At 33.2% G+C, this 27,763-nt stretch overlaps 2 protein-coding genes and 2 pseudogenes across 2 annotated transcripts; all 4 read right to left on the reverse strand.

Annotated features, from left to right (window-relative positions):
• Nucleotides 1–93: 93 nt before the first annotated feature.
• LOC120202678 (secretory carrier-associated membrane protein 3-like) lies at nucleotides 94–2,105 on the reverse strand. Its single transcript, XM_039203083.1, has 6 exons — nucleotides 1,699–2,105; nucleotides 1,166–1,199; nucleotides 887–983; nucleotides 542–604; nucleotides 254–324; nucleotides 94–174 (listed from the first exon to the last, which is right to left on the reverse strand). Exons 1-6 carry the CDS (start codon nucleotides 1,855–1,857, stop codon nucleotides 128–130), a joined length of 471 nt encoding a protein of 156 aa, XP_039059014.1. The 5' UTR covers nucleotides 1,858–2,105; the 3' UTR covers nucleotides 94–127.
• Nucleotides 1,745–18,207, reverse strand: LOC120202679. The gene is made up of 8 exons (XM_039203084.1): nucleotides 17,909–18,207; nucleotides 17,191–17,260; nucleotides 17,045–17,111; nucleotides 2,984–3,070; nucleotides 2,632–2,726; nucleotides 2,359–2,552; nucleotides 2,113–2,276; nucleotides 1,745–1,833 (listed from the first exon to the last, which is right to left on the reverse strand). Exons 2-6 carry the CDS (start codon nucleotides 17,233–17,235, stop codon nucleotides 2,496–2,498), a joined length of 351 nt encoding a protein of 116 aa, XP_039059015.1. The 5' UTR covers nucleotides 17,236–17,260; nucleotides 17,909–18,207; the 3' UTR covers nucleotides 1,745–1,833; nucleotides 2,113–2,276; nucleotides 2,359–2,495.
• A 4,511-nt stretch (nucleotides 18,208–22,718) lies between these two features.
• LOC120202680 lies at nucleotides 22,719–23,255 on the reverse strand (annotated as a pseudogene).
• Nucleotides 23,256–24,252: 997 nt separating this feature from the next.
• Nucleotides 24,253–25,857, reverse strand: LOC120202688 (annotated as a pseudogene).
• Nucleotides 25,858–27,763: the final 1,906 nt, after the last annotated feature.

Raw genomic sequence — 27,763 nt, forward strand, 5'->3', positions numbered from 1 at the left:
ATCCTACTTCAAGTTAGTTGTATGACTAATGTGTTTGTATGATATGACAGATGTGTATCAGAAAAGTCTGCTTACATTCTTATTGACCGGCACTTCAAGTCCATTCTCGACTATCTCTTTCATGAACTTACAAACATAATATCCACACTCGGTACCTCCCGACTGACAAGGACACTACAAATAATTTACAATAAACGATTAGTCAAAATGAAAGCTGCAATTTAAATAAGGAATGATCGATCGAAGTCCTCACCAAAACAATTGATCCAATTGATGCTAACCCTTTTGTTAGATCCACTTTGAGCAGTGTACAATTTCATTGCCCTATAAAAATTGATGAAATATATCAAAGAATATAATATAATGTTTCGATAACTGTGGGCGATACCGGAATACATAGCCTCCTGGTACTCCTGGTACAAAATAGATGATAGACAATAACCAGATCCTAACACCTAAACAATAATAAGGAAAACACAACATAATCACAATGTTATATTAAGAAGAAAAACAAGACATGGAAGCATATAACTAAATTAACCTTCCCCTTTGATCCATGTTGTAGTAACGGCTATGATGTTCCCCAAAAGGCATAGAACCAATCCTGCATAGAATCACCATCAATAACTGAATTCTCATCCATGGCTTTACATCAAAGCCATTTTCAACTAAAGAGTTAACAAAATAAAAGCATGGTACAAAAAATTACCCAATGCAATCTAGCAAAGAACTAACAGTATAAAAGCATGGTACAAATAATTAGCCAATGCAATTTAGCATGGTACAAATGAAGGCATGATACCTAGATGTACCATGCATAGAATCCTAAAAAGGAAAATATAGGAAAAACTTGCATGCCTAAAAAAATGTCAAAAATGCAACATACTGCAATCTTTGTAGATGAATTGGAATTTCACTGGCAATATCATGATGAATGATTGGAAAAAATGGTGGCCAATTTTTCTCTTCCACAATAATTCCAGCTGCAAAGCAGAGAAGTGAAACTGTAGTTAATGACAGAAATGTAGTTTTGTCCATAAAAAAATAAAATAAGGTCAAAATTTTTGCAAAAAAAGTATAGAGTAATCTATACCAAATACTGAAGCTGAGAACAAAACGAAATGTGATCACTGAGACTAGTTAAATAAAGGAAAATGAAAGGTACCTCTTGCCACTGCCTCTTCTTTCCGCCTCACTTCCTGCAAGGAGTAAGTTGACCAATGAAATTGTAGGGATGCTATGATCTTTCATTCTATTTATTTGAGAAATAAATGTGCAAGAATGTGAACTTGCAGCTTAAAACCATCCGAATGACTTAGTACACTAAACTAGATCGAGAAACACATGATATTCCACCAACAGCCTGATAAAGTATCCTAACAGTATTTTATGATACTAGGATATTGGGATTATTGAGATAAATTTTTGCTTTCATTACATCAAATTCTAAATAGGTCGATGATACATCTTTGGAAGAGAAATGAGGGAGAAAAAGTAAATCTATGATTCAGTAGATCACAAATGAATTCAATGTTGTAAAATCTATTATACAACATGTATGTTCCTGCCTTTTCAGTTATGCTTCCTTAGCCTGGATTTTCTTGTTTAAATCCTACATTTAAACAGTAAACTAGGAAAGTGAGATTCAGGGCTTAACCAAATAATGTAAATGAAATTTAGAGACATTTCTTTACCAACCTGATTTTGTGATCCTCCTGAAGCTGTATCAAGAGGAATATCAATTGTTGCCCTACGGTCATAACTGAAACCGGCAGGTTCCAGAGGTAGCGGTGAAAGTCTTGAGTTTGAGGCATGTGGAACACTTGTAGTACTCTGAAAATTATTGACAATACGCATTCAATAAGTAGGTAATATAAGAAACTATTCCAGTATACAATTATTGACAAGTGATATTAAAAAGCAATATTAGAGATGACCAAATCAAAACAAATATGACAAGGAAACTATTTTTTCAGGATTAAGTCATCCTAAACCTTGGTTAAAATGAATCCTCTCTCAGGCCCAGAGTTATAACTACCAATTTTGCATTCACTGATAGATCTGGCATTTTAGCGTACGAGGGATTTAAAAAGGTTGTTAGTATAGTATGACCTCAACATAAACCACAATCTTTGCCCATCATTCTAGCAGGTTCCTCTCTATAAAGTGATGCATGTTCTCTAGAACTTTCTCGTTTCTGAACAACAACCTCATCACAAGTTTCACCTTAGAATTGGAATTTAAGGTATTAAATGAACTGTATTTCAATAAGCTCCCTGTAACAATGAGAACAGTATGCCAATGTTAAAATTAACATAGGGAAAATTTTAGATAAGATAACAAAATTAATTTACTTACCCTTTGGTGTTTGTAGCTGTGGACCAGAAGTCAGAGAGCGTATAACTTCCTGCATATCATTACCAGAATGGTTGCCAATCCATCAACCTACCTTTTTGGAGCTGAAGCACCCTCTAGATTTTCAATATGTCTCTTACTTAAGATACATGTACTTGAGATAAGTTTATTTTCCGTTTTCCCCTCAGCATCCAAACCTTGAAAATTCAATCGCAAAAGGATGTCAGCACATGATCTTGTATGAGTGTCATTTTTATTCTCTATTTGAAAACTAACCTTGCTTTTGGCTTTCAGTTTCCTCAGCCAGCTTGCATTCTTCACAGAGCTAATCTCCTTCAGAAACTTTCCGAAGCATTTCTCACATACAGTAACTGATCAATAGCATTAATAACATAAAACTCACCACCGAGTATAGATACAGACAAAATTAAATAGAAATGCCAATAAAACCTGCTAACAACCATATGACTAAAGGGATTTGTGCACATACGTGTTCTCACATACAGTAACTGATCAATAGCATTAATAACATAAAACTCACCACTGAGTATAGATACAGACAAAATTAAATAGAAATGCCAATAAAACCTGCTAACAACCATATGACTAAAGGGATTTGTGCACATACGTGTGTTCTGCACCATCGGTGCACTTGCTACATATAGCAAGCAAATCTTCTCGTCCTGCATCCCCACAAATATCGCGTACCTTAAACCTGTTCCAGAAAATTTAGGAAACAAGAAAAGATAAATCAGAAGAACTTATTGACATAAGACACTGAAATACAAAGAAAAAGAAAACAAATGTACCGATCCTACAAGGTAAAAAAGAAAATGAACTCTTCTATTTTAAGTATATAATTATAATAGAACCTAGTTAATAATCTTAAACCATTTGACAAGTTTAAAGACCTCCTATTCATTTTTAAAGCACTAATTACCCATTAAAAATTCATTTAACGACACCTAAAAGAGTAAAGGATCTGCCTAGCGCCACAACTTCAAGAATTTCATAATCACTACTTACATTCTCCTAGGATGGCACCTGCACTACAAGTGCAAATGGAAAACCAATTAAAATATGATATTCTCAATATCTTTACTCTCAAATCAAATACATTAAGCTAAAAAGCCAACTTCCACAGTGTGAGGCCTAAGAAGCTCTCATATCAGTCATGCGTGCACACTTTCTTTATACATCATCTCATAAAGAGAAAAAAACATAAAATTGCTCACATCATGTTCTGAGACATCAGATTCATAATCCTCATCAGAGAAACTATTTACAAAGGAGACTCTTACTTGTCAGGTAACTTTACATATTCATCTAACTCATCTTCCTTCAAACTTTTACCAGTTTTATCCAGTGGGTTCTCGCTACTGCCCTCAATATCTTCTTCTAATTGGGTGGATTTTGGGAGAAATCTCAGATCTGCCTCCAACGGAACTCTTGCTGCTTCCAGAATGTGAAGATGGAATTTGGATCATAGTTGAACTACTACCAGAACCTTCGTCCTTCATAGAAGGAATTGACAAGTCTAGCTTCTGGGAAGAGGGCACCTTTCCAGATCCTAAACTACAAAATGAAACTGAACTATGAGATGAATTATTACAGTCTAAATCCTTATTACAATAACTAAAATCTATATTTCCATCACCGGCTCTACCAGCACATGAAATACTATCAACTCGACATTCAACAACTTTAGAAGACGATCTTGCAGTTGCTTTACTTTCAATATTTTCAGACAAAATATAAATCAACAAAACCCCAAATGTTAGAATAGAGAACGAGGAATACATGTGGAACCTTGAATTTTGACTCCCTCGTCTGCGTTGCGATGAATGGCCAAACCAGTGGGAGGTTGCAAAGAGAAAAAGAGAAAAATAGGGAAGCAAGCGGTGTGAGGGAAGGAGCGGGAAAAGATGAAAATAATGGATGGGGAAAAATTAAAATACAACTTTTAAACATGACAATTAAAATTGTACTCCGTGTTTTTACAAAAAAAAAATTATTATGACTATTAAATATGACACATTATTGTAAGTCATAAATCGTTCAGATTTTCTTGTAGTGTCATTAAAGGTATATTTTCTTGTAGTGTATGCTCCAGAGTTAGTTGCGACTGAGTCCTTAAGGTGCAAGAGGTTTCTTAAGGGACTCCATATTGAGATTCATACGCATATTGAGATTCATACGCATTTGGTGGAGGACCCATCTAGGGTATTTTCAGAGTTGTCATGGTAAGCTAAGACCATAGAAAGAGTGTAAAGCATGAGGAAAAGTTTGTTGGGTGAGTTCAGTGTCCTAAGTATAAGGACTTGTATACCAATAGGCCTATCGCAATCAGTGACAGAGAGGACCAAAAGTTTGCATGAGCAGAGAAGAGTGACGTAAACTTCATCACTTCAATTGGGTAAAAGGTCAGACGTAAGGTCTCGTAGTAAACCACCAGCTTCATCGTCCATGATGATCTTTGGAGAATCTGATAGAGTTTTTTGGTATCCAGAGTATGAGCATTGTGGAAAAAATATCGAGGAATGTACTATAAGCTTTCTAAAAAGTGTTATAGATGTGGATCCTTGACGTATCTGGCAAGATATTGCTTGAGGTTGGATGGTGATGTATCATCTCGATCAAGGAGAGTGATCTCAATAGCTCATCAAGGTAAAGAACCTACCTAGAAAAGTGTTAGTTTCATGCTCGGGTAGGAGAGCAGAGAAGGGGGTCGACCTATTCTCGATTCGACATTGTACGATCTCGCTTGTCAGATTATAGAGAGGCAGGGTTAGGATGTTGACATTGCAGATGAGATGAAAGGTATGATTTCAGTTATCTTAATATTTCATGTGGCTTCACTAGGCGTAAGTGCATGCATTCCCAAGGTGGTGTTAAGTGAGCTAGGCAGGAAAAGTATTTGTGATAGAGAAGTAACAGCGGATGAGTGAACGTTGCTCTCATCGAGAATCAAACCTAGAAAGCTTTAGACTCTATAAAAGAACGAGATGGAAAAGAGAATTGAAGGGGGATGATAATTATTGTTTTAAGGGATTTAGGGTTGCTGAAAATTGATCAAAGAAAATAAGATTAAGATAATAAAGATATAATAAGAAAACAAAAAAGACAAAGAATATAGTAAGATATGGATACTTAGCCAAAATTAGGGTTTTGGCGGTGATGGGCGATAATGGTGATTTGGTGATAAAAATGGAGTTATGGAAGATGAAAATAGATGGATAATTTTCTTATTGAAGCCTCCTAGTCGAGATGAAAAGGCAAACTCAATAAATGGCTCTAATCAGCCATCCTAATCGCAATGAATAGGAAAACTGAAGTGTGAAGATCTCTCTCTCAAGAACTTAGAACTAAAAGAAAAAGAAGCTTCAAAGGCATAAGGCAGTCAACTCTTGCAAAAATGATCCCTCGTTGTATTGAATAAAAAGAATAAAACTTAATGATTACAATGATGGGAGGAGTATCCTTTATATAGGGTGAAGGAGTTGTTGTTGTAGTATGACTAGTGCTTGAAAATAATAATAACAATATTATCCTAATTCCTAATAAGAATAAACTAAAGATAATTATTTTAAAACTATCTTAATTCCTAAAAAATAATAAATATAATCCTAAAAGATAATGCATTAGCCTATATTAGATTATATTACAAATAATCAATAAAATATTGAAATTTTGTAATATTTAAAAAATCTCGTATAGGGATTTCTGCACTGTTGTATTCACTAAATTGGTTATATCATGAGTTCTCGATATCATATTGATGTTATTCAATAACCATTGGAAATCTAAGAGGCAGCCAGTCGTAACTCTAGAAGACCGTCGACTAAATGACATTAGGATCCCATTCAAAAAGTAGTCACAAGTCTACTACTCTACTGGTCTTCTTTTCCAAGGCTTGTCCATGTGGATCAATTGGAAGCATTAGTCCATATTCCTTTGATGTGAGCCTTGTGATGCATTTATCAATACGTGAAGAGGATCTGAATATGAGTATGAAACTGCCTAGTCGGTTGGTTTTAGTGGAATAGACGGGCTTACCTTAGCTATTCTTTTAGGAATTAGGTATGACTCGATAGTTGACCTAAGGGAGTTTATTATCATAAGCATTGCCATGATCTCAAGATTTTGGGTCCAGCGGTAGGAGATTAAGGGGTTACTCCTTGTTGAGTTAAGGGCCAACTCAAAAAAATTAGTGAACTGCAAAATCATCCACCCCTTGTGTGTTCCTCAAGGGAATACCGGTGTGGATTGTCAAGCTTAGAAGTAAGGCTTTAAGGATGATTTGCATTGCTTGTAGAGGATTTTTTTATCGATCCCATAGAGATTTAGTAATCTCAAGTTTAGTCTTAGAGGTAGGGATCTCCATGAGAGTGTTAAGAATTCCCAAGTCGCCTAGCCAGTATGTCGATCACCTTATTGTCAGAAACATTAGGATATATCTCAATTAGTGTCAAGGAACTAATTTCTAACTGAGCGTAGATGCCCCAAGTACTCCCGATGAGTAAGTTAATAGGGTATATGTTCCGATGCAGTAGTTCTGAAATCCCAACATAAGTACTAAATGTATTATAGGTAAGATAGTGAGTTACGAGTCTCGAGCTGCAGGACCCCTCCGATTTCATCAGAATACATTCATGCATGAATAGTAAGTGATTTAGCTAAGGGACCTAGGGCTCGTCAAGATGTGTTTATGTTAGTATATGAGCACGAGCTATGTACAACACAAAAATATTCAGTGTAGTGTAATATCGTAGATTTTAATGCTTGAGACTTAAAGAGATTTAGTATGTTAAGCATCATTTGACCGGTGTTAGTCATCATCGGATAACTCAAAGGTTGTAAGTGATAGTGAATGCAAGACATATAATCATAGAATCATTAAGTTAGAGTAAGGTCGCGTGAGATTTTTGTTTTGTACGGTGTGCTCTCCGGGAGAGCCAGATGTTGCAAGTTTTAAACTAGGCAAGTGGTCAATTTTTAGTTGAGTACCTTAGATGTGTGATCAGGTAAGTAGCACGTATGTGAACCACAAGGCGAATGAGAATCAGTCAGGTAGCAGAGAGATTGATGTTAGCCGAGAATTGTCGTCATATATTCAGTAATCGATATTGAGACTATGTTAGCAAGTACCGTAAGATATCAACATGTATCATAATGAGTTACCTATGTTTAGTAGGTAAAAGAGGTTATCAGGTTATGCAGTAAGTTAACTCGATTGAGAAAGGTTAGATAGTGGAGGGTTTATTGATAGCAGTTGAGACATGGAGTAACGTTATCTTTGCAAAATGTTCTATATATTCAATTTTAAGAAAACTAGAGTAAGACTCGATGGTTTTACTCTTCTTGAGGGTTTTCGCTTAAGATTTGATGTAAGTAGCACCCTAAAAGAAAAGGGGGTTTAGATTAATTTGTGATTCTTTGAGTGGCAAGTCATGTTGCAGAGACTTCTTTTGTGAGGATCAGGTTAATATGGGTTTAGGTGCTTTGAGGTTTTTAAGTGGTTGACCTAAGGATAGATCGTTCATCGATCCAAGTAAATTTTCAGGACGAAATTTCTTCTAAGGATGGGAAATTTGTAATACCTCAAATTTTGGGCTAATAGTTTTGGGTTCATTTGAGAGGAATATAGGCCACGTGGATTTCATAATTAAAGTCATTGGGGTCAAGGTTAGGCTTAATTGGTTCAGTTTTGGGCCCAATTGTCCATGAAAAAAGGATTTTTAAATATATCACAAAATATGATTGGCCAAATGTGCAATTAAACCATTGCTAAAATTCAAAGTTGAAATTTAGGGATTTATATCAATTTGGACGTGGGGTGTCCCATTTCCTCTTCACCTTTTTCTTTTCTCTTCTTTCTTCCTTCTCTAAGCCTGTATAGCTTCAAGGTTGATGGTAAGAGTTTCTTTTTTTTATCTTCGTCAGCTTCGAATTCATCATTAGTGTTTTTACAACGATTTATGTTAATAAAATCAGTATCTTTCATGCTTGGCTAGAGAAAGGGTGGAAAATCATTCAAATCTTGGTGGAGAGTGATTGCTAGATAAAGAAGCTTCATTTCGGGTTTCTAACATCAAGGTAGTGTATTTCAAATCCTTTAGAGTGTTAAGGCTTTCATAAATATGAAGAATTGCTAGGATTTGGTTATTTAAGCATTTTAGGGTTTATATTTGATTTTATGATTAAATAACATTTTAGGTGTAAAGAAAGTGTTTTTATGACACTTTAAGACCCTAAGTAACATTCTAAATCTTTAACACGTGATTAGAAACCAACCTAAGATATTTATAATGAGTTTTAGGTGTTTTTCGATCCTAAATAAGATATTACTAGGTTCGAGTATCGATATTGGATGAACAGTATCTACACTAGATGATTTGGGACTAAAATTAGGGATTTCCAGCTAGGGGTATCAATACTGCTGGGGAGAGTATTGATACTTCCCCTAAAGTATCAATACTCAGGGTAACAGTGAGTATCGATATTCGGCCTAAATTTTAGTAATAGAATGCATTTTTGATACCGATACTTATAGGGGTATCAATACTTAACCCTAGGGTATCGATACTACCCACCTTGGATGGTTAGATTTGACCTCTTTAATTCTCGTAAGAGCGAATGATGATCTATAATGGTAGACCTTAGCCCGTGAGGGACGTAAATGGCCTAAAGGCCCGAATACACTCGTAGAAGTGGGTTAAAACTGAAGTAACCATAGTAGGTGTAATGCATTAAAGTTTATTCAATTGAGCACGTAGCGAGTATCTAAGAATGAAGGACCATTGTTGAGGATGTACCGACAAATGGTATGATGAATTTATAAGATTACGAGATAGCGGAGTTGTGAACTGTTGGAATGTTAGTGATGGTGGACATACAGTCAACCCTATAATTCGAGGGTGAATTGATGGAAAGCGTAGTAAGAGAGACTAGAGTGTCGCTACTCAGAGTTGAACTTGAGTTAGGTATCAGGCTAGCGAATAGTACAACCAGTGAACAACAACCACATCGATCATCATGAAATCACAAAACACATAGAGACTTCTTAGAGATAGAGAATGACTAAAATGCCTTTAAGTAACGAACAAATAGAATAGAGTATAGTAGCTTAAAAACTAATAGTAGTAATCGACTAATAAATCCTTGTGTAATGTTTTAGATGAGGAACGAGCGATATAGCAGTTAGGGAGAGGGTGACCTCACTTTAGTATGTCCAACTATGTTAGGGTTTAGCTAGGTTACCTTAGTTTCTCTAGTGGACATTGTCAGTGCACGAGGCATTTCAGTGGCTATTTAGGGTGTGAGGCTCGAACATCCAGGGGAGTGGGTTAGCGATGTCAGTGTTTCATGACCTTGGGGCCCTTAGAATGCATGTATAGTTGCATCAGTCTAGTACAACAAAGGATGGTTGTCTCGTGTGTGTATCTTGTTTGTTAGAATATCCAAATATATCTAAGAAAGTGTGCGACGCACTTCCATGACTAACTTGGGCACGAGGCCTAACACTCGCGAGGGGTGGGTTAGTCAGGTTATTATAATATTTGAATATGTCTAATCAAGTGCACGAGGCACTTCAGTGGCTAACTTAGGCGCAATGCCTAACACTCACGAGGGTGGGTTAGCCGGGTGTTGTTTCCAATGCAGAATTTTGAATCTCACCCTAGGTTGGCTAAAGGGATGTGAGTCCCGAGATGTTATGTGACCCTCTGTATACACCATGATGCCTAGCCTTTTTGTGTGTTTGATGTATGTCGAGTTGTGTTTAGATAATGCTTAGTTGAGTCAAAGTCACATTTAGATAATGTAAAGTGGTTGCAATTAGTCTGGGTAGAGAGCTGATAGAGGTGTGCTCAGATCGAGGCCCTTAGCAGAGAATTAAGGGATGCATTAGATTCCTACTTCAGCAATAGAATAGTAAGATCTTAAGTAGGTAGCACTTAATCTAGACCATTCATTTACCTACTGCTTAGTATCATATCTTTAGCATGCTCTAGATTAGCAATTATACTATTGGGTGTAAGTTCAGCGTTCGAATGTTTTCATTCGCAAGTTTCTAGCTTGGGTCATTCGTGGAGCACCGTCGTAGTAAGACTTCCAGCATCTCTTTCATAGTACTATAATGTAGCTTTAGTAGACATATGATTCATATGACCTTACTCATGTATTCATATTTATAAGAAAGTTTGTAATATTTTGGTTTAAATTTCTCAAGTATAAGATATTATTTGTTTAAAGATAATTCTCATTCATTTGACATTAAAGGTTCATGTCCTTGGCATTCTTAATGCTCGAAACTGAAACCTCAAGGAATGATATATTTAAATTATCATTCAATATAATAATTCAACTATAATTAGTTATCTTTTCCAAATAATTTTATGTTGAATTAAAAAATGTATCCAATAGGTTTATACAATTAGGCATACTTTTTCCTCAACATTTTATTTATTTCTTATACCCTGCCAATGTCAACAATATGCGTTTACTCCAAATTTGACCAGATTACAACCATATCAAGCTAACACCCAAAGCTGCTGCAACATAAACTTTAGATTAAATAAGGATTATATCAAATAAGTATTTAAAATATACTCATTTTTTAATTTGAGTATCTAAAATATATTTTAATCAAAATAAATACCTATAGTTGTCTTTTTGGTCAAAATAAATACATAAAATATTTTACGTCAAAATATGTACCTGAACTATTCAAACTTTTTCATCTAAGATCTAAAAAAATTGACATGTAATATTAATTAAAGAATAATTTAAGTCTTTAGATAAAAAAATTGAATACTTTAGGTATCTATTTTGACCAAAAATACTTTAGGTATCTATTTTGACCAAAAAATAACTTTAGATACTTATTTTGATAAAAAACTACTTTAGGTATTTAAATGAAAAATATGATATACTTATTTATTATATAAACCTTTAAATAAAAGTGATAATATAAGTCGTTAATTAAAAAAAGAGGAAAGTCACTAAATAGTAAATACTAGAAACCTATCATCTTTGATTTTCATACCTGATGCTAAAGTGATTTGTAACTTGTTTCTGTCGATAAAATAATAAATTTTATTTTATATGCGTATCATGAAATATTGTATTGATATCATGGTTTAAAATTTATGATTTTAAAAAATTTGTTGGATAAGTTGCAACTTATTATCCAAGAAAGCAAAATTTGCCAAAAAACAAGGGAAACCCCGCCAAAAAACAAGGGAAAACCCCTAATAGGAAACTAATTCAGCCCCCAAACTATACAAAACATATCATTTACACCATCATCTTTGTCCCACTTTTTGCGTAACAAATGTATACGAAAAAAAAAAGCTTTAATACGAGTCAGGAGGTCCTCAGCAGAGCTAGTCTTACCCCAGAAGCAGCGGGAATTTCTCTCCGGCCAGATGTAGTACACAAAGGCACTCCAAGATAGCTTCATTACCATCCCCAGTAATGACTTTCCCTCGAGAGAGACAACAACCAAAGCCTAACTCTTCAACCCACTCAAAAGCCTTCCTAGGGATATTGCATAATTCCAAAAATACTATACCAAACTCCCTTATCATAGGGAAACCCAAAAAAAATATGATTCCTAGACTCTGGAGCAAGCTTACAAAACAAACAAACATTAACAACTGTCAATCCTATCCTCTGCAGATGGTCATAAGTAAGGAGCCTATCAAGAATTGCCATCCAACTAATAACTATGTGTTTTGGTATGTGCAAGGGAAACCATATCAGTTTTTGCCAAACCGCCTTGTCTCTCTTGCTTCTAACCTCCTCCCAAATCCACCTAGCAGTAACAGACGTCCCATTACCAGCTACAGAAAGAACTCTTGCAGCTTAATGCCTTAGCTTTAGGAGTTTTTCATGATCCAGCTAAAACTCGCCTTATGCTCCATGAGCCAAAAGTCAACCCCTCTCAAAACGTACAGGTGCACCCAAGCAACCCCATAAAGAGTCGTGATTGGCTAGAATGTTCCTAATGATCATAACCAAACAGGCCTTTGACGAACATTCAAGCTTCTTCTACCCTAGTTCCCTTAGATTTGAGGGAGAAAAATAAGATCTCACTTACCCTCGCACCCCTCGCAAAGTTTTCAAATCCCATTAAAAAAAAGCACGAACAGAGATGCTCAATTCGAAGTATCATAGCTTTAGGAAGTGGAATCTGCCTACACCAGATATTCGAAATACTACAAAGAACGACTGAATCAACTGGAGCCTCCCTCCATAGCTAAGGAGCTTTCCAGACTACCCCTTCAACCTATCTGTTATCTTCAAGAGTAAAGGAGTACAATCCTTTATGGTAAGCTTGCTAGAAACTATGAGAATTCTCAACTAACATACAGGAAATTTCCCAATCCGGAAACCCATAAGTTGTTCTGCCTCAACAATAGAATAGCCACTCATCCCGGAGGTAAAGATCTCAGACCTGGAAGCATTCAACTTCAAACAAGAAAAGCTATAAAACACATCTAACACGCTCATCATACCCTATCGAATCCAGGTTCCCCACTTTCTTACAGTTAGGATGAAATTTAAACACCCATGTGTAGTCGCCGAAGTCAACGTGACAAAAAGCACATTCATAACAAGGATGAATAAGGGGAGACGGGTTCACCCTGCCTTACCCCCTCTCACCCTTAAAATAATCAACAAGTTTCCCATTAAAACAAACAAAAAATCGAGAGGAAAAACACAAGCACTAACCCAATTCTGAAAAACCTCAGGAAAACCAACAGCCTCCATAAGGATATTCAAAAAACCCCCAATCAGTGGAATCAAAAGCCTTTTGTAGGCCCACATTGATAGCACAATGTACCGAAGAGACTTCCAATTATATCCTTTTAACTATTTCTTGCGCAAGCAGGACATTATCGGTTATGCCCCTCCCTCGAACAAAAGCATATTGGTTAAGGGTAAACATGTCAGGAAAATGCTCCACAAGTCGAGACACCAACACCTTGTTAATGGTCTTATAGACCACAGAGCAACACGAAATGGGACGAAAATCTTTAGGCCTAGACGCATTAGCTACCTTGGAAACCAAGGTAATAGAGGTGGCATTAAATGCTGCCATAAGATTTAAAGAATGGAAGAAGTAATGAACAACCTTCAAGAAATCCTTCCCCATAATATCTCAAGCCTCCCTAAAAAAACAGTCGTGTAACCATCAGGCCCATGATTTTTGTCCTTCCCCTACTGAAAAAGGCTCATCTTAATCTCCATATCAGCAACACGCCCAGGTAACGAGCGCTATAACAAACCTGTCAGTTCACGAAGCGTAAACCCACGAATCATCTCATCCTTACAACCAATAAGGCTCTTAAAGAATCAAACCATCTCCTAGGACATCCTATTATAATCCTCAAGTTGATTTCTTGTATCATCAAGTAACATCTGAATAGTACTCCTCGTGTTCCTCGTATTAACATCATTATGAAAAAAAATTGGAGCCCACATCATCTTCTTGGATCCAATCAACATGAGCTTTTTGCATAAGGAAAGAAGCCTCGGGCCTCTAAAGACCAGCAACTCAGAATGCAAACGAACCTCAGTAACCAAATCAACACTCACACCATAGAGATTAGCCAGTTGTTGAGCCTCCTACTGAGCCCTCTTATCAGTAACTCTATATAGTAAACCACCAAAATGGGTCTTATTAAACTCCCTCAAACAAGCCTTCAACCTTTTGAGCTTAAAGAACAAAATCTGCAACGAATCACACACACACTCAGCCTCCTAAGAATTAGAAACACCAGTTTTAAACTCTGGGGTTAAGCCAAATCAACACTCACACCAGATAGACTAGCTAATTGTTGAGCCTCCAACTGGGCCCTCTGATCAACAACTCTATGTAGTAAACCACCAAAATGGGTCTTATTAAACTCCCTTAGACAAGCCTTCAACCTTCTAAGTTTAAGAAACAAAATCTGCAATGGATCACCCACACACTCAACCTCCCAAGAATTAGAAACAACAGTTTTAAACAACTCTATGATGTAGATTGAGACGTTTTTCCCGAAAATCACCGTGGAACAGTATATTTCCCGATCAGGCACCCGTCAGACTATATTTCCCGATCTAACACCCATTGCAGTATAGCGCGCCCGGGGGGCGCTTTATCATACGTGGCGTAAAGCGCGCCCCCTGGGGCGCGCTATACCTGATTTGTAATAAACCCGAGTATTAGTTTTGTAAATATTTTTAAATTGGTGCCTAATATGTAATTAATTTCTATTAGGGTGATATTTGTGTAAAAATGCCAACTTCAAAACAAATCAATATGCAGCTTTAGACAAACAATTCTGCAAGGAATCTTTGATGGCCCCCACACGTTTTTACTGTCTTTCTTTTAATAATATTTTTTTTAATATTTAATAATATTTATTAACTTTTAAAATTAATTTTTTAAAAATATTAAAAAAATTATTATTCACTTTTTTAAAAATAAATAAATATTAAATTTTAATTTTATTAAAAATAAATAAACATTATTAACTGTAAAAAAATAATAATTAATGAATAATAATTCATTTGATCTATCAAGTGTAATTAAAAGTTTATTTTAGTATTTTTTATATTTTTAAACAATTAATTTTAAAATATTGTATTTTCAAGACCTAAAGTCAAGTTTATGATTGTTAAACAGTCGTAGGTGTGGAAAGCTACAGGGATCAAATGAAAATTCGATCATACAAAGTTAATAACTAAAAATTGTCTAACTGTTGTCTAAATATCAACTCAATTGTACCACGAATAAAAATTCGATCAAAGAGTTGATCTTTTCTGCTCAATCTTCACAAAAACTGTTTTGTCTCATCATTTTCTCCCGCGTATGAACTCCTTTTTTTTATAACATTCATGCAAAAGAATATATGTATTAATAATATTTATAATGTTTATTCATTTTTAATAAAATTAAAATTTAATATTTATTTTATATTTTTTAAAATTAATATTATAAATAATATTTTAAATAAAGAGGTGATATTTTTTAGCTTTACATTATATTTTTATTGAATTTTATTCATTTTTAATTCATTTTTATTGCATTTTTATTTATTTTATATTTTTTATAATTAATATTATAAAGAATATTTTAAATAAAGAAATAATAATTTTTAAGTCTGATTTGTGCAACAGTCAATCAAACAAAAAGGGCAAAACAAAAGTGATTAGCATTGAATTAAAAAGCATAGCTTGCAAGGCAACTCTGACTCCTTGCATTGCCAGTGGCAGTGCCAACCACAAATAAATAAAAGCAAAGACTCAGCTGAATTCTCCAAATAATGCAAAGGATCATAGCAACGTTTTAAGGCTATCAAATTGTGTTATTAATTCATATATTATATATAAAATATAAATTTAATTATTTTTATTTAATTAAATTGTATAACTTTTCTATAATTATTATGTGGAAATAACAAGTTAACTTTTCTGTAATAATATTAATATATTTCTAAATAAAAAAATTAAAGCTAAACAAAAAGGATATTTAAAATCGAATAATAAATTGTGGGGGTAATACATTGTCATTGAATCCGTCAGAGTAGGGTAAATGTAATTTAAATCTGGCAGCGGAAGAGACAAAAGAAAGACGGTAAAAACGTGTGGGGCTATCAAAGATTCCTTGCAGAATTGTTTGTCTAAAGCTGCAGATTGGTTTGTTTTGAAATTGGCATTTTTACACAAATATCATCCTAACAGAAATTAATTACATATTATGCACCAGTTTAAAAATATTTACAAAACTAACACCCGGATTTATTACAAATCAAATATAGCACGCCCCAGGGGGCGCGCTTTACGCCACGTATGATAAAGCGCTCCCCTTGGGGCGCGCTATACTGCAATAGGTGTTAGATCGAGAAATATAGTCGATGGGTGTCTGATTGGGAAATATACTGTTCAACGGTGATTTTTCGGGAAAAACGCCGTAGATTGATGACTATTTGAGCAAACATTATAGACTAATTTTGACATTATTTCTTGTTCTTTCAACTGACCTCAACTTAGTTCTCAAGGACCGGATTAGGGGTGAGCAAAACTCGAAAAATTGATTTTTTTCGACTCGACTTAAAAATTCAATTTGAATTGAGTTCGAGTTGTAATCTCATAAACTCAATTCGACTCCAAAAAATTTCAAGTTCAAATCTAGTTGTAAAATACAACTCGAATAACTCAACATTTTTAGTAATTATTAGTTTGATTTTCAAGTTTGAGTCGAGTCCCTCAACTTTGTATAGTATATGTGAATCATATATGAAAAAATATGAATATATATATATATTGTATATGTTTATAAAATATCATTTAAATTGAAATCAAATAATGTCATAATATTGTAAATATTTATAATTAAATTTAAATGGGAACTCAAAAATTTGACTCGACTGGACTCGAATTTTATAAACTCGACTCAAAAAAATTTTAATTCAACTCCGAGATATAAAATATGACTGATCAACTCGAATAACTCGAAATTTTTTACTCGACTTGATTCGATCGAACGCTAACCACTAGACCGGACATAACTGATTATCTCATCTAGCATGCAGCCATCCCTACGTTTTGCAAATAATCGATGAACACATTACAAAATTCCTAAGTGATTTTTGTTTTCTTGTGTTACTTTTGATGAATTTATACAATTATTTACCTTGTAGCATCCTGGGACGATATCTTGTTAAGCATCTTTGTCGCTCATGGATTTTCCTTCTCCTAACCTGATTGATGAAAACAAAAGAAAACAACATTTTCAATTGGATTGAAAATCAGATTCAAGTCTCTAAATCAGATTCTCACCTTCATTGAACGGTCTCGATTTCCCCAATGCCAATATCTCTTCATTTCATTGTCTTTATATAGTTTACCTCTGTTTAAATTTGTAAACTATTAATCAAGAGCACAAAACACATATTTTCTTTTAAAAAAACTATTAATATTATAATTTAAGTAAAACAGTATACTAATTATTGAAAATATTGGAATGTAAATAGCTTATTTACTTAGGCACTTAGGTAGGAAACAACAGCTCATATTTACTATGCAGTGACGGATGCACTAATTCTTTGTAACAGTCAAGTGCATCCCATTATTTAAAAAAATGATTAAATTTAACTTAATGTGTTAAGAAAAAAAAAGAAAAAAATTATAATTTTTGCATATACATTAATTTTAAAAAAAATTAAAATTTTTGACCTATTCTTAAAATTTTTTGATCCCCACTAATACTATGTATTCAAAGAATAAACCTTGGAAATAAGTAATTCATGTCAATATCAACTTAAAAACCAGGACAAAATCCTAAACCCAAACTCAAAGAAAAAACATTGGGAATGAAATCTTCAATAAGAAAAAACCCCAAAAAGAATAATGTACCTATTTCCTTTCTTTTGCTGCTTATCCTTCTCAGCAAAACAAGGAAATACCAAATAAGAGACAAAATTTCCCCATTAAAAGCAACAAAACCAAAACCCAAATCAAAAAATACATCAGAAAGTAAATAAATAGATACCATTACCTTTCTGGGACAACGTGACAATACCTTCAACTTTAGAATCACACTTGCGAATAGCAACTGCTTTCTTGGAGACAACGGGAATATGAAACAACTTCTTGGGGGTAGAGTGATTGACGGGGGAGCTTGAGCGAGATGTCGCGAAATGAGGAGAGATCGAGTAGAGGCAGAAATGGAGAGTGATTGCAGGGTTATTTGGCGAAGGAAAAAGAATAGTGTGGTGAGATGGGTTGCTGCGAGAAAATAGTTGGCTGCCATGGTAGCTATTGTTGTAGCATGCATTTGGAAAGTGCGACTACAGATTAATGGGATTAGGGTTTAAAAATTCCAAAAGGAATCCACGGGAAAAAGGAAAACATAAGGTATAAGATATAAAGAAAATGGTGAAATTATGGAAGTGATCTACAGCTTTCTAACTTTAGAAATTTTGACTTTAACCTTTCACAAATTATATGTTTAATCTGAACTTTAAGATTTATATACAAATGAGTCCTCAAACTACTAAAATATTTCAGTTAAGCCTATTATTCTTTTCTATTTTGGTAATTTAGACCTAATCACTTTATTTTTTTTATTTTAAGTTTTATTGTTATATCATTATATTATTATTTGATATGTATCATAGAGAACTTACGTTACAATTATATTGTCTCATAAGAATTTTTATATTATTATATTTTATATTTTTCAATATATTTTTAAAATTTATTAACAATTCTTTAATATTGTATAATATGTCTTTAATATTTTATCATTTTTAATAATTATGTTATATTTTAGTATTTTAATAATCATCTTTTACAATTTTAATAATAATTAATATTTTTATTATTTTTTAATAATTTTTAAAATGTTAAAAATGAATATTCTAATATTATATAAATTTACTATATATTTTTTATAATTTTGAAAAAAAATAATATATTTTTATTACTTTATTAATATTTAATATTTTTTAATTAAATTTTAAATATAAATATTTTAATTTTATTTATTATTTTAAAATATTTATAAAATAATAAAGTTTTTAAAGATTTTCAAAAAAATTAAAATAAAAGGTAGAAATTCTTGAAATGTCAAGTGAATCATTTAATTTGTTATGTGATGCACTCTAGTGTGTTGCCACATGGCAAATAACCTGAAAATATTTAAATTTTAATGACTAAATTGATCAAATTATTTAATTGATATAATTTTATAATTTGAAGATTTAATTAATTTAATTTATCAAATCAATCACTTAATTGGTTACAAAATTAAATTCGTAGGCTGAATTACCTTTTTTCAAACTTTTTAAGGGTTTCTTTGAACCCTTAAACTAAGTCCTATATATAATATTTATGAAACGCAATTTTGAGAAAATTAATAGGAGCTATAAAATTATGAGCATAAAATTAAATACATTTAAAAATTTTCCCACTAATTTTGTAGTTAATGTCCGAGGCCAAACATTAAACGACGTAATCACATAATGTCTTTAAAAATTGTCACATAAAAGACAAAAAAATATAAAAACGAGTGATTGATAATTACTTTCGTCATGTTAAAACTATTTATGTAACACAAATAAAATGTCACATTTTATATCTTTTAAAATATGACGAATGAAATTATCACTAATAAAATTTATTGGTGATTAATTTGTAACGTCACTAATTCAAATCAAATATTCATAAGAATAAATCGTCACTAATACTTTCATTTTTATTGGAGACGAATTTACGTTACTAATTTTTCTAAACGTCGTTGAAAGATTTCCCATCAAATTTTTGGAGATAAATTTTAACGACAATCGTATAGTGACGAAAATCAATTACCATTTCTAAATTGTCATAAAAGATAAGCCATCAATCACTAAATGACTGAAAAAAAATATCATGTTGATAGTATATTTTGTGACGTTACATTCAATGTCATGTAAAAATTTTATCACAAATTGTTAAATTTGTTGTAGTGATCAGAATGCAAACGAACCTCATCATCCAAATCAACACTCACACCAGAGAGATTAGCCAGTTGCTGAGCCTCCAGCTAAACACTCTTATCAGCAACTCTATGTAGTAAATCACCAAAATGGGTCTTATTAAACTCCCTCAGACAAACCTTCAACCTTTTAAACTTAAGGAACAAAATCTGCAATGGATCACACACACACTCAGCCTCCCAAGAATTAGAAACAACAGTTTTAAACTCCGGGTGTTGAGCCAAATCAACACTCACACCAGAGAGATTAGCCAGTTGTTGAGCCTCCAACTGAGCCCTCTTATCAGCAACGCGATGCAATAAACCATCAAAATGGGTCTTATTAAACTCCCTTAGACAAACCTTTAACCTTTTGAGTTTAAGGAACAAAATCTGAAACGGATCACCCACACACTCAGCCTACCAAGAATTAGAAACAACGGTTTTAAACTCCGGTTGTTGAGCCCTAAAATTAAAAAAAAAAATCTAAATGGCTTGGGTCTAATAAAAGGATTGTCCCTCACTGGCCAGACCACTCCAAGACACTGATCCGAGACACCAGGAGCTAAAAACTCCATAAATGAGCTAGGGAAATCTTGAATCCAAGTTGAGTTTATCAATACTCTGTCAAGTTTCCTAGCCAGGAAACCGGTCTCTTGCTTATTTGTCCAGGTAAACACAAGACCAGAAAACGAATGTTCATGAAGCTCAAGTCCTTCCAAGCAATCTTTAAAATCCATCATATCAACATTAACACCAGAGACAGAGCTCTCATCATGGTAGAGAAAAGTGTTGAAATCCCTGGCTTGTGTGTTGAAATCCCCAGCAACAAGCCAGGGAAGATCACCCACACTCAACTCCAAATCTCGGAGTTGATCCCAAAGCCCCTTCCTACTAGAACCATCATTCAATCCGTAAACAGCAATAATGACCGCCTTCATACCATACCAGATTAGACTGAAAGATACAGATTGATCAGCAACCTGAAAAACCAAGACACCCACACCTTTCCTCCATAAAATCCAAATTCGACCCCCTCAATAGCAGAATAATTAAAACACCAATCTCACTCAGTAGCCAAAGAGCTAACCAGATCCAAGGACTAAGCATGTTTAACCTTAGTTTCAATGAGGCAAACAACATCAACATTCATACATTTCAATCTCTTAAAAACTTTCCCTTGCTTCTAAGGGTTGTTAAACCCTCTAACATTCCAAACACATAGTTATTGAGAACAACCAGAAGTACTACACCCAACTGTAGCACCAGCAAAACACCTAGTCGGCGCATCCATCTTATCATTCTTCCTATTTTAACCTCCTATAGCAAAGCATCCTTAACTTGAGAAACAGATGAGCTCACTTTTGGACTATCAAACGAAGCCAAAACACCAGACGAGCCAGTAAAAGTCTTCTGCTCAGGAGGCCTCCCCCACCTCTTTTCTTCCTCTGAGAAACAGAGCCTTGGACTGAAGGGAACTCCTCACTAACCTCATTAGCCTCAAGTCTAGCCAACTCTTTATCCTTACCATTTTCCTGCACATCAATATGCTCATCAAAGGCCTGCTCCAATACAGAACCAACTAAGCAAACAATATGATAAAAAACCTCAGCATCTACTTCTACACTACCAACATTTACTAATGAATTTCCCAACTCAGCAGCCTGCTTCAGTACCTCCCTCTCTGTAAGAGCATCCTTCAAACATAAAGAGGATTCAACCATAGTAGCAACAGGAATCAGGACAACCCTATCGACCACAACAGCTTTCTGCTTCTAGACCTGTTTCACTCCTTTATCACGATTAACTAGCAAGTCATATCCGTATGGCCAAATTTACTACATCTCACACAGCAAGGAATAACCCAAGGAACAACAACTCTAAGGGTGAGTTTAGTTCACGGAATATAAGATTATCTCTGGGGATAGGATTACAATAATGTAACATTACCTAACACATTACTGGGAATGTTACATTACTGTGTTTGGTTTGTTTGACAGTAATGTAAGATTACAGTGTTTGGTTTAAGGAATAAAAGATTATTGGAATGTATATTTTACGAAATTGTCCTTATTCTATATGTTTTAACAAGTGGAATTCTAAATATTTAAATAAAAATATTTATATAAAATTCATCGAGAATAATTACTTTATTATTTTTAATATATATACTTTTAATAAAATTTATATATAATTTTTTATAAAATTATATATAAATTGGTAGAATAAAAGAGTAAATATATCATGTATTATTTTAATTTTAATTAGTATTAAATTTTACATAATTTATCTAAAAATATATTAAAATTTTACATCAATATTTAACTAAATAAGCATATGAACATTTTAATAGATGAACCATTTGACTCCTACCAAAATGTACAAAGATGACTTTATTATAAGTAAATGCATTTACTTTTCAAATGTGTATAATTAAATTAAAATTTTATATATACAATTAAACAAAAATCAATATTATATATATTATATAAAATTATAAATTAATATTTATGTATTTCTTTTTGTACATAATTAATATTTATGTATTACTTACGCATTTAACAAAATTAATATGTAATTTTAATAATTATCAAAAAAAATCAAAATTTAATTCAAGTGATTCTTAGATAATATATTATCTTAATTTTCTTCTTCCGCCGCAATCAAGCCATCAATATGAAAAAAACTAAGGCCCCTATGAACCGTTACAATGTTCAAATCTTAATGCTTGCAACAAATAGAAAAAGAATCATATCATATTCATCTATCGATCGAGAGAGCACATCATTTTTTGAACTCGAAATGAATCGATAGATAGCAGGGTGTAATCATCATAATGATCATTGCAAACAATGATAAAAAGTATCATCAAATTTCCAAATCTTTTTCCACTTCAGAACATAATCAAGTCAATAAGTAAATAGGTTATTTCCCCAATCAGTACATGCAAATTAAATGTTCATAACAGAATAGCAAGTCCACAGTAAATATCTTCAGGATGAAGCAATGGCAGCATCCTTGACAGATTCACGCCAGGCATACTCTCTTGCTCCATCCTTGTCGACGATCTTGATGACAAAGTTTGGAGGAGCCACGACCAGTCTTGATCTGATCTCCATTATGTATTTATTGACTAAATCAATGGCTTCTTCCACCGTCATGCCACTGTCGTAGTGCCTGTCCATCATGGCTAGAGAGAAGTAGGATCCATAACCAAATGCTCCCTTATCAACCTATTAAGTGTAGCAATATAGTTCATATAGTACATAGACGGGCCTGTCTCTTTGTCATAACCAGCAAGAAGGATGTTCACAGAGTATGGATTATGGAAAAGCCAAATGTCATTGTTAACAGTAGTAGAAGAGAGGATGAAGCAGGTGAGAAATGACCAAATTCAGCATTCACATGGCACATAGTAAAGAACTAAAAACACCTTTCTCATACATGGATATCTTCTGTATGTTCGAAGGCACTTAAAGGCAACAAAAATACATATACCTGATGCAATCACCAAAAGCTTGAAACTGAAAATCAAAATTTTAAATGAAAACTATTGGATAGAGTTTATTGCAGTGAAAGGACACAAATTATCCACATCATGGCTCAAGACAAAAACCTAAGCATCAAGTTCTCTTCATGAATTTGTTAAATCAATTTGGTTTAACAAAGGTCATTGGAAAAGGAGTTACATTCAATTCACATACAGTGTACAGATCTTAACACTGTCAATGAATCAAATCATGATTCCTCCTTGAAAATAAAATTATATATACCTATTTCTCAAAACTTTTAATGAGATAGCATCATTTGACACACTGACAGTGTATATACCCACAATCAATGCATAAAATATGAACTCTAAAATAATCATAGACAAAACCTTATAACTGAAGGAACCTTAGAAATAGATTTGCAAGAGTCCAGGACCTTAAAGAGCAATAAGTGCACTGAGCACCAGCACGAAACAGTCAACCAGAAAAGGAAATAACAAAGGCATCAAGAACAAAAAGATATTCTAATTCAACATTGGTTCAACTTTTTATCCAGGATCAAACAAAAAGTGATTAATCCATGAACCTTAAACTTAGCTCAATTAGTTCATACAACTACCCTTAATACTACATTCAATAAGTTCAAAATTCGAATACGACATCTATGACGATTTCCTTATCTATTTGTACCCAAAAAATAAAAGGTGTTTGATCCATTAATCCTAGAGCACTTCATACAAACAACCTTAGAATGTGACATCTAACGAATTCAGAATTCAAACCCCAACATCTGTAATCTATTAGTACAAAAGAGAAAAAATGTTTGATCTGTATTATAATTGAATACCTAAAAGATTCAAGGAAAATTCTACATATAGATAAAGAGCTAGAACATAAAACTGAAAAGAATGACAAAATTGTTACATACCCAATGTGTTGCTATTGAATCAGCTGCTCTTGGTAGCCATGGCTTTTCTGGCAGCCATATTTTTCCTAGCATCCCTTGCATTATCATACTCAAACTTCAACAAATCTGATATATGAGAAGTATCCTTGGCATAAAAGAACCTCCCAAAGGAACTCTCTTCAATCAAAGTGAAATAACGAAAGAGCTTGGAATTCACCGGTCAAAACCAAATCCCACCGAGAAAAATCCCCAATGAAGCTCTGGTAAAGACCTAGGCCACCGTATGGTAACCCAAATAAACTCTAGAATACATGGTCAAAACAGCCAAAGACCAGGGCAAAAACAAAGCGACCCACTTGGTTCTGAGATTCCAAATCCCACCAATCCTTTGCAAGTCAAGAAAGTGAAGTAAACGGTGAAAAGGAACATGTATTGGGAGTGTCTCGAAGGCCAACTGTGAGAATCACACATTTCTAGAAGAGCACAGGTTTCAGGTCGGGCTTGTTGAACGGATTTTTTGATGAGTTCGTTGATGGACTGAAATATTACTAGGCCTAGTGCAAAGAACATTACTTGAAGCTCTCTGCGGAAAATGAAATGAGAAACGAAGCCACCGAGGGAAATGAAAACGAGTACCAAAGAAAACCAGGCTAGGAAATGACCTAGTTGGTTACCTCTTTGGAGCAGTAATGGACAGCTCCTCGCAACAACTCTCACTAAATCGAAGAAGAAGAAGAGTTTGTTTCATCCAGAAGCAAGCGGGGAGAAGATATTTTAGAAACGGGACGTGAATAATCAAATACCTAAAGGAGATGAGGATTAATATTCCAGTAAAACAGGAAAAAATATCACTGTTGGTATTCAATATTTACCCTCACATGGGAATGTGGCCCATCCAAATGTGAATATCCTAACTCGAAAAAAAGGATTCCTCCCAGAATAAAATATTTCGTGAATCAAATGGGGCCTAATAGAAACAATATTACCATCTTGTAACATGACACAAATAAATCAGGAATAGCACAATCAACAGTAATTTCAACACAAATCTTAGCATACTTTATTCGTTATTTCTTAACAGTAATTGAATCCATATGTAAAGGGTTCCCTAAAGAACTTGCAATATAACTCAAACCCGACTTTAAATACAACTCCAAGGGTACATTATATAACTGAACCCATACAGGAATTTTAACCAAATCAAAATCAAGCTTCTACATATTAGGTTCCCATTTTCGGAGAGTCAATGGCTTATGTTTCACATGCCAAGGATCTCCTTCCAGTGCCCTTATCCCTCGAAACAATATCAGAAAAATGAAAGACATAAATATTTGAACCATCAAGACTTATACCTTTGAAGTTTTACCCCACAGCAACTCCATAACCCTTTGCATTACACTAAAATTGGGAGTAGATCCAACAAACTGACCTACTAAAGCAAACTTCCAATCAGAAGTTCCATCATCAAAAACCTCAGACATATGCTTAACGACGAAATCCCCATCTTGCGATTGAAAAGGATGAAAATCCAAGCTTTGTCCCTCCACTCCATCAAACAGACCTCGCCAATCAACCACTGCAGAAGAGCCCATTAGAACCCAGCAAATTACAACTAGAAGGACAAGCACCACCACGAATCTTAGGTCACATTGGTGTCGTTAACGAACCAAGATCTTCGTCGCCCCATCACTCTCTAAATTTTCCTAAGTTTGAGATTTTCATTAAAATTTAGATTAGTAAACCATTAAAATTATAAGAGTAATTATTTTTTATCATTCAACTGTACTTTTTAATTAATTAATCATTTAATTATTTAAATAATATCAATCAAATCACTAATAGTTAATAATACAATATAATTTAACATATACAAAAACTGTTGCCAATCTTAAACCAAGAAAAAAGATTTGATTTAGTGGTTAGGTTTATCTTTAACTTCCCATGCTACCTCACTCATTTAATTAGAGAAAAAAATTATTAAATTAAGATTAAGATTAAATCGATGAAATATATGAGTAATGAGAATCAAATGTGAAACCATACAAAATTTCTTTCCACCATGTCAATATTTTCATTAGTGGCTTTATTGAAATTATTTTAATATAAAAGTAGTGATCAATTGATAAAATTCATAATTCGATGGTCAAAATAAACCATTTTATTGATTTAGTAACTATACATGTAATTTACCCAATAAATAATACTTTTTTTAGGGATAAACTACATAAATGACAACATAAATATGAGTCAGGTCGCGAAATAACCGCCATTTTCAAATTTGTGACAATAATATCACTTAATTATTTAAATTGGTTCAAAATAGTCACACGACGTTAATATTTGACGGAAGTGTTTACGTGACAGTTGAAAATTTGGTATAATTAGGGAGTGGGTCCTTGTAAAGTTACGCATCAGCGGCGCTAGTACCCTGCTTTGTTTTCTTCCATTTTAGTCACTACTTGTTTATGATTTGTTTCCTTAGATTTCATTTAATCCAATTTGATCCTAATTTTGTTTTTAATTTGTCTAATGTCTTAATTTGAGCATTAACTTTAAAATATTTTATTCTGGTCATGTATTAAATTTGTAGATTAAATCCTCTAGATTTTAGAATTAATCAATTTGATCACCAAGGTTAACTTTAATTCTTAATTGTTAATTAGGTTCAATTTCAATTTAATAAATGTATTTCTCCAATCAAATTGTGACACATGTCACAATTATATATTATAATTAATGATTGTTGTCAAGTGTTTATGTATTTGTTTTCATTCTAATCTTTTTTTTTTGTAATGAAATGATACCAAATTAGCAGTATAACCCGCAAAACACAAGATTTTTCTTGGGTAAATCCATTACAACTGAAATTTATTCATTTCTTTACTATTTTTTATAAAACAAATATAAAATCCTCGATAAAATTACTTAATATAAAAGATTTGTTTAAATTATACATATTTTTCTGTTTAGTGCCTAATTTTTTACCGATCAAAATAGGTGTTTAATTTTACAAATGTTACTATTATAAGTGTCTCAATCATTAAAAAAAATTGTTAAGTGACCGTATTTATATTTTTGTAAAAATATCATTTTCTAAAAAACATAAAAAATATTAATATTGTTTTAGGAAAAAAATTTAAAAATTACACGCCCTTATCTTCTCCGGAACTTCCTCTCTGTTCGTTTTCCGGATTTAAATGTAGGTTTTGGGTCCGGAGCATATTTAGTATATATAATATAATATAGTTTTTGAATATATTTTTGAAAACGTATAATATATGATTTTGAAAATATTTTTGAAAACATTTTTGAAAACGTATATAATATGATTTTGAAAATGTATATAATATGGTTTTGAAAACGTATGATTTTGAAAACATTTTTGAAAACGTATGGTTTTGAAAACGTATATAATATAGTTTTGAAAAAAAATTTGAAATATATATATATATATATATATATGGTTTTTTAAGACGATTTTTGAAAACATAATATATG

Source organism: Hibiscus syriacus, unplaced genomic scaffold (assembly GCF_006381635.1).
Source record: "Hibiscus syriacus cultivar Baekdansim isolate YM2019G1 unplaced genomic scaffold, ASM638163v2 tig00009003_pilon, whole genome shotgun sequence".
Classification (NCBI taxonomy): Eukaryota; Viridiplantae; Streptophyta; class Magnoliopsida; order Malvales; family Malvaceae; genus Hibiscus; species Hibiscus syriacus.

Bases quoted from the DNA above. Each gene is read 5' to 3' on its own strand.
- LOC120202678 (XM_039203083.1), bottom strand. From the start codon at position 1,857: ATGCGTATTGTCAATAATTTTCAGAGTACTACAAGTGTTCCACATGCC. The intron at 605-886 runs GTATGTTGCATT...GATTCTATGCAG, and splicing joins ATTCATCTACAAAGATTGCA to GATTGGTTCTATGCCTTTTG. The intron at 175-253 runs GTGAGGACTTCG...AATTATTTGTAG, and splicing joins CAATTGGATCAATTGTTTTG to TGTCCTTGTCAGTCGGGAGG.
- LOC120202679 (XM_039203084.1), bottom strand. From the start codon at position 17,235: ATGAAGAGATATTGGCATTGGGGAAATCGAGACCGTTCAATGAAG. The intron at 17,112-17,190 runs GTGAGAATCTGA...TTCATCAATCAG, and splicing joins ATCGAGACCGTTCAATGAAG to GTTAGGAGAAGGAAAATCCA. The intron at 2,553-2,631 runs GTTAGTTTTCAA...TGAATTTTCAAG, and splicing joins AACTGAAAGCCAAAAGCAAG to GTTTGGATGCTGAGGGGAAA.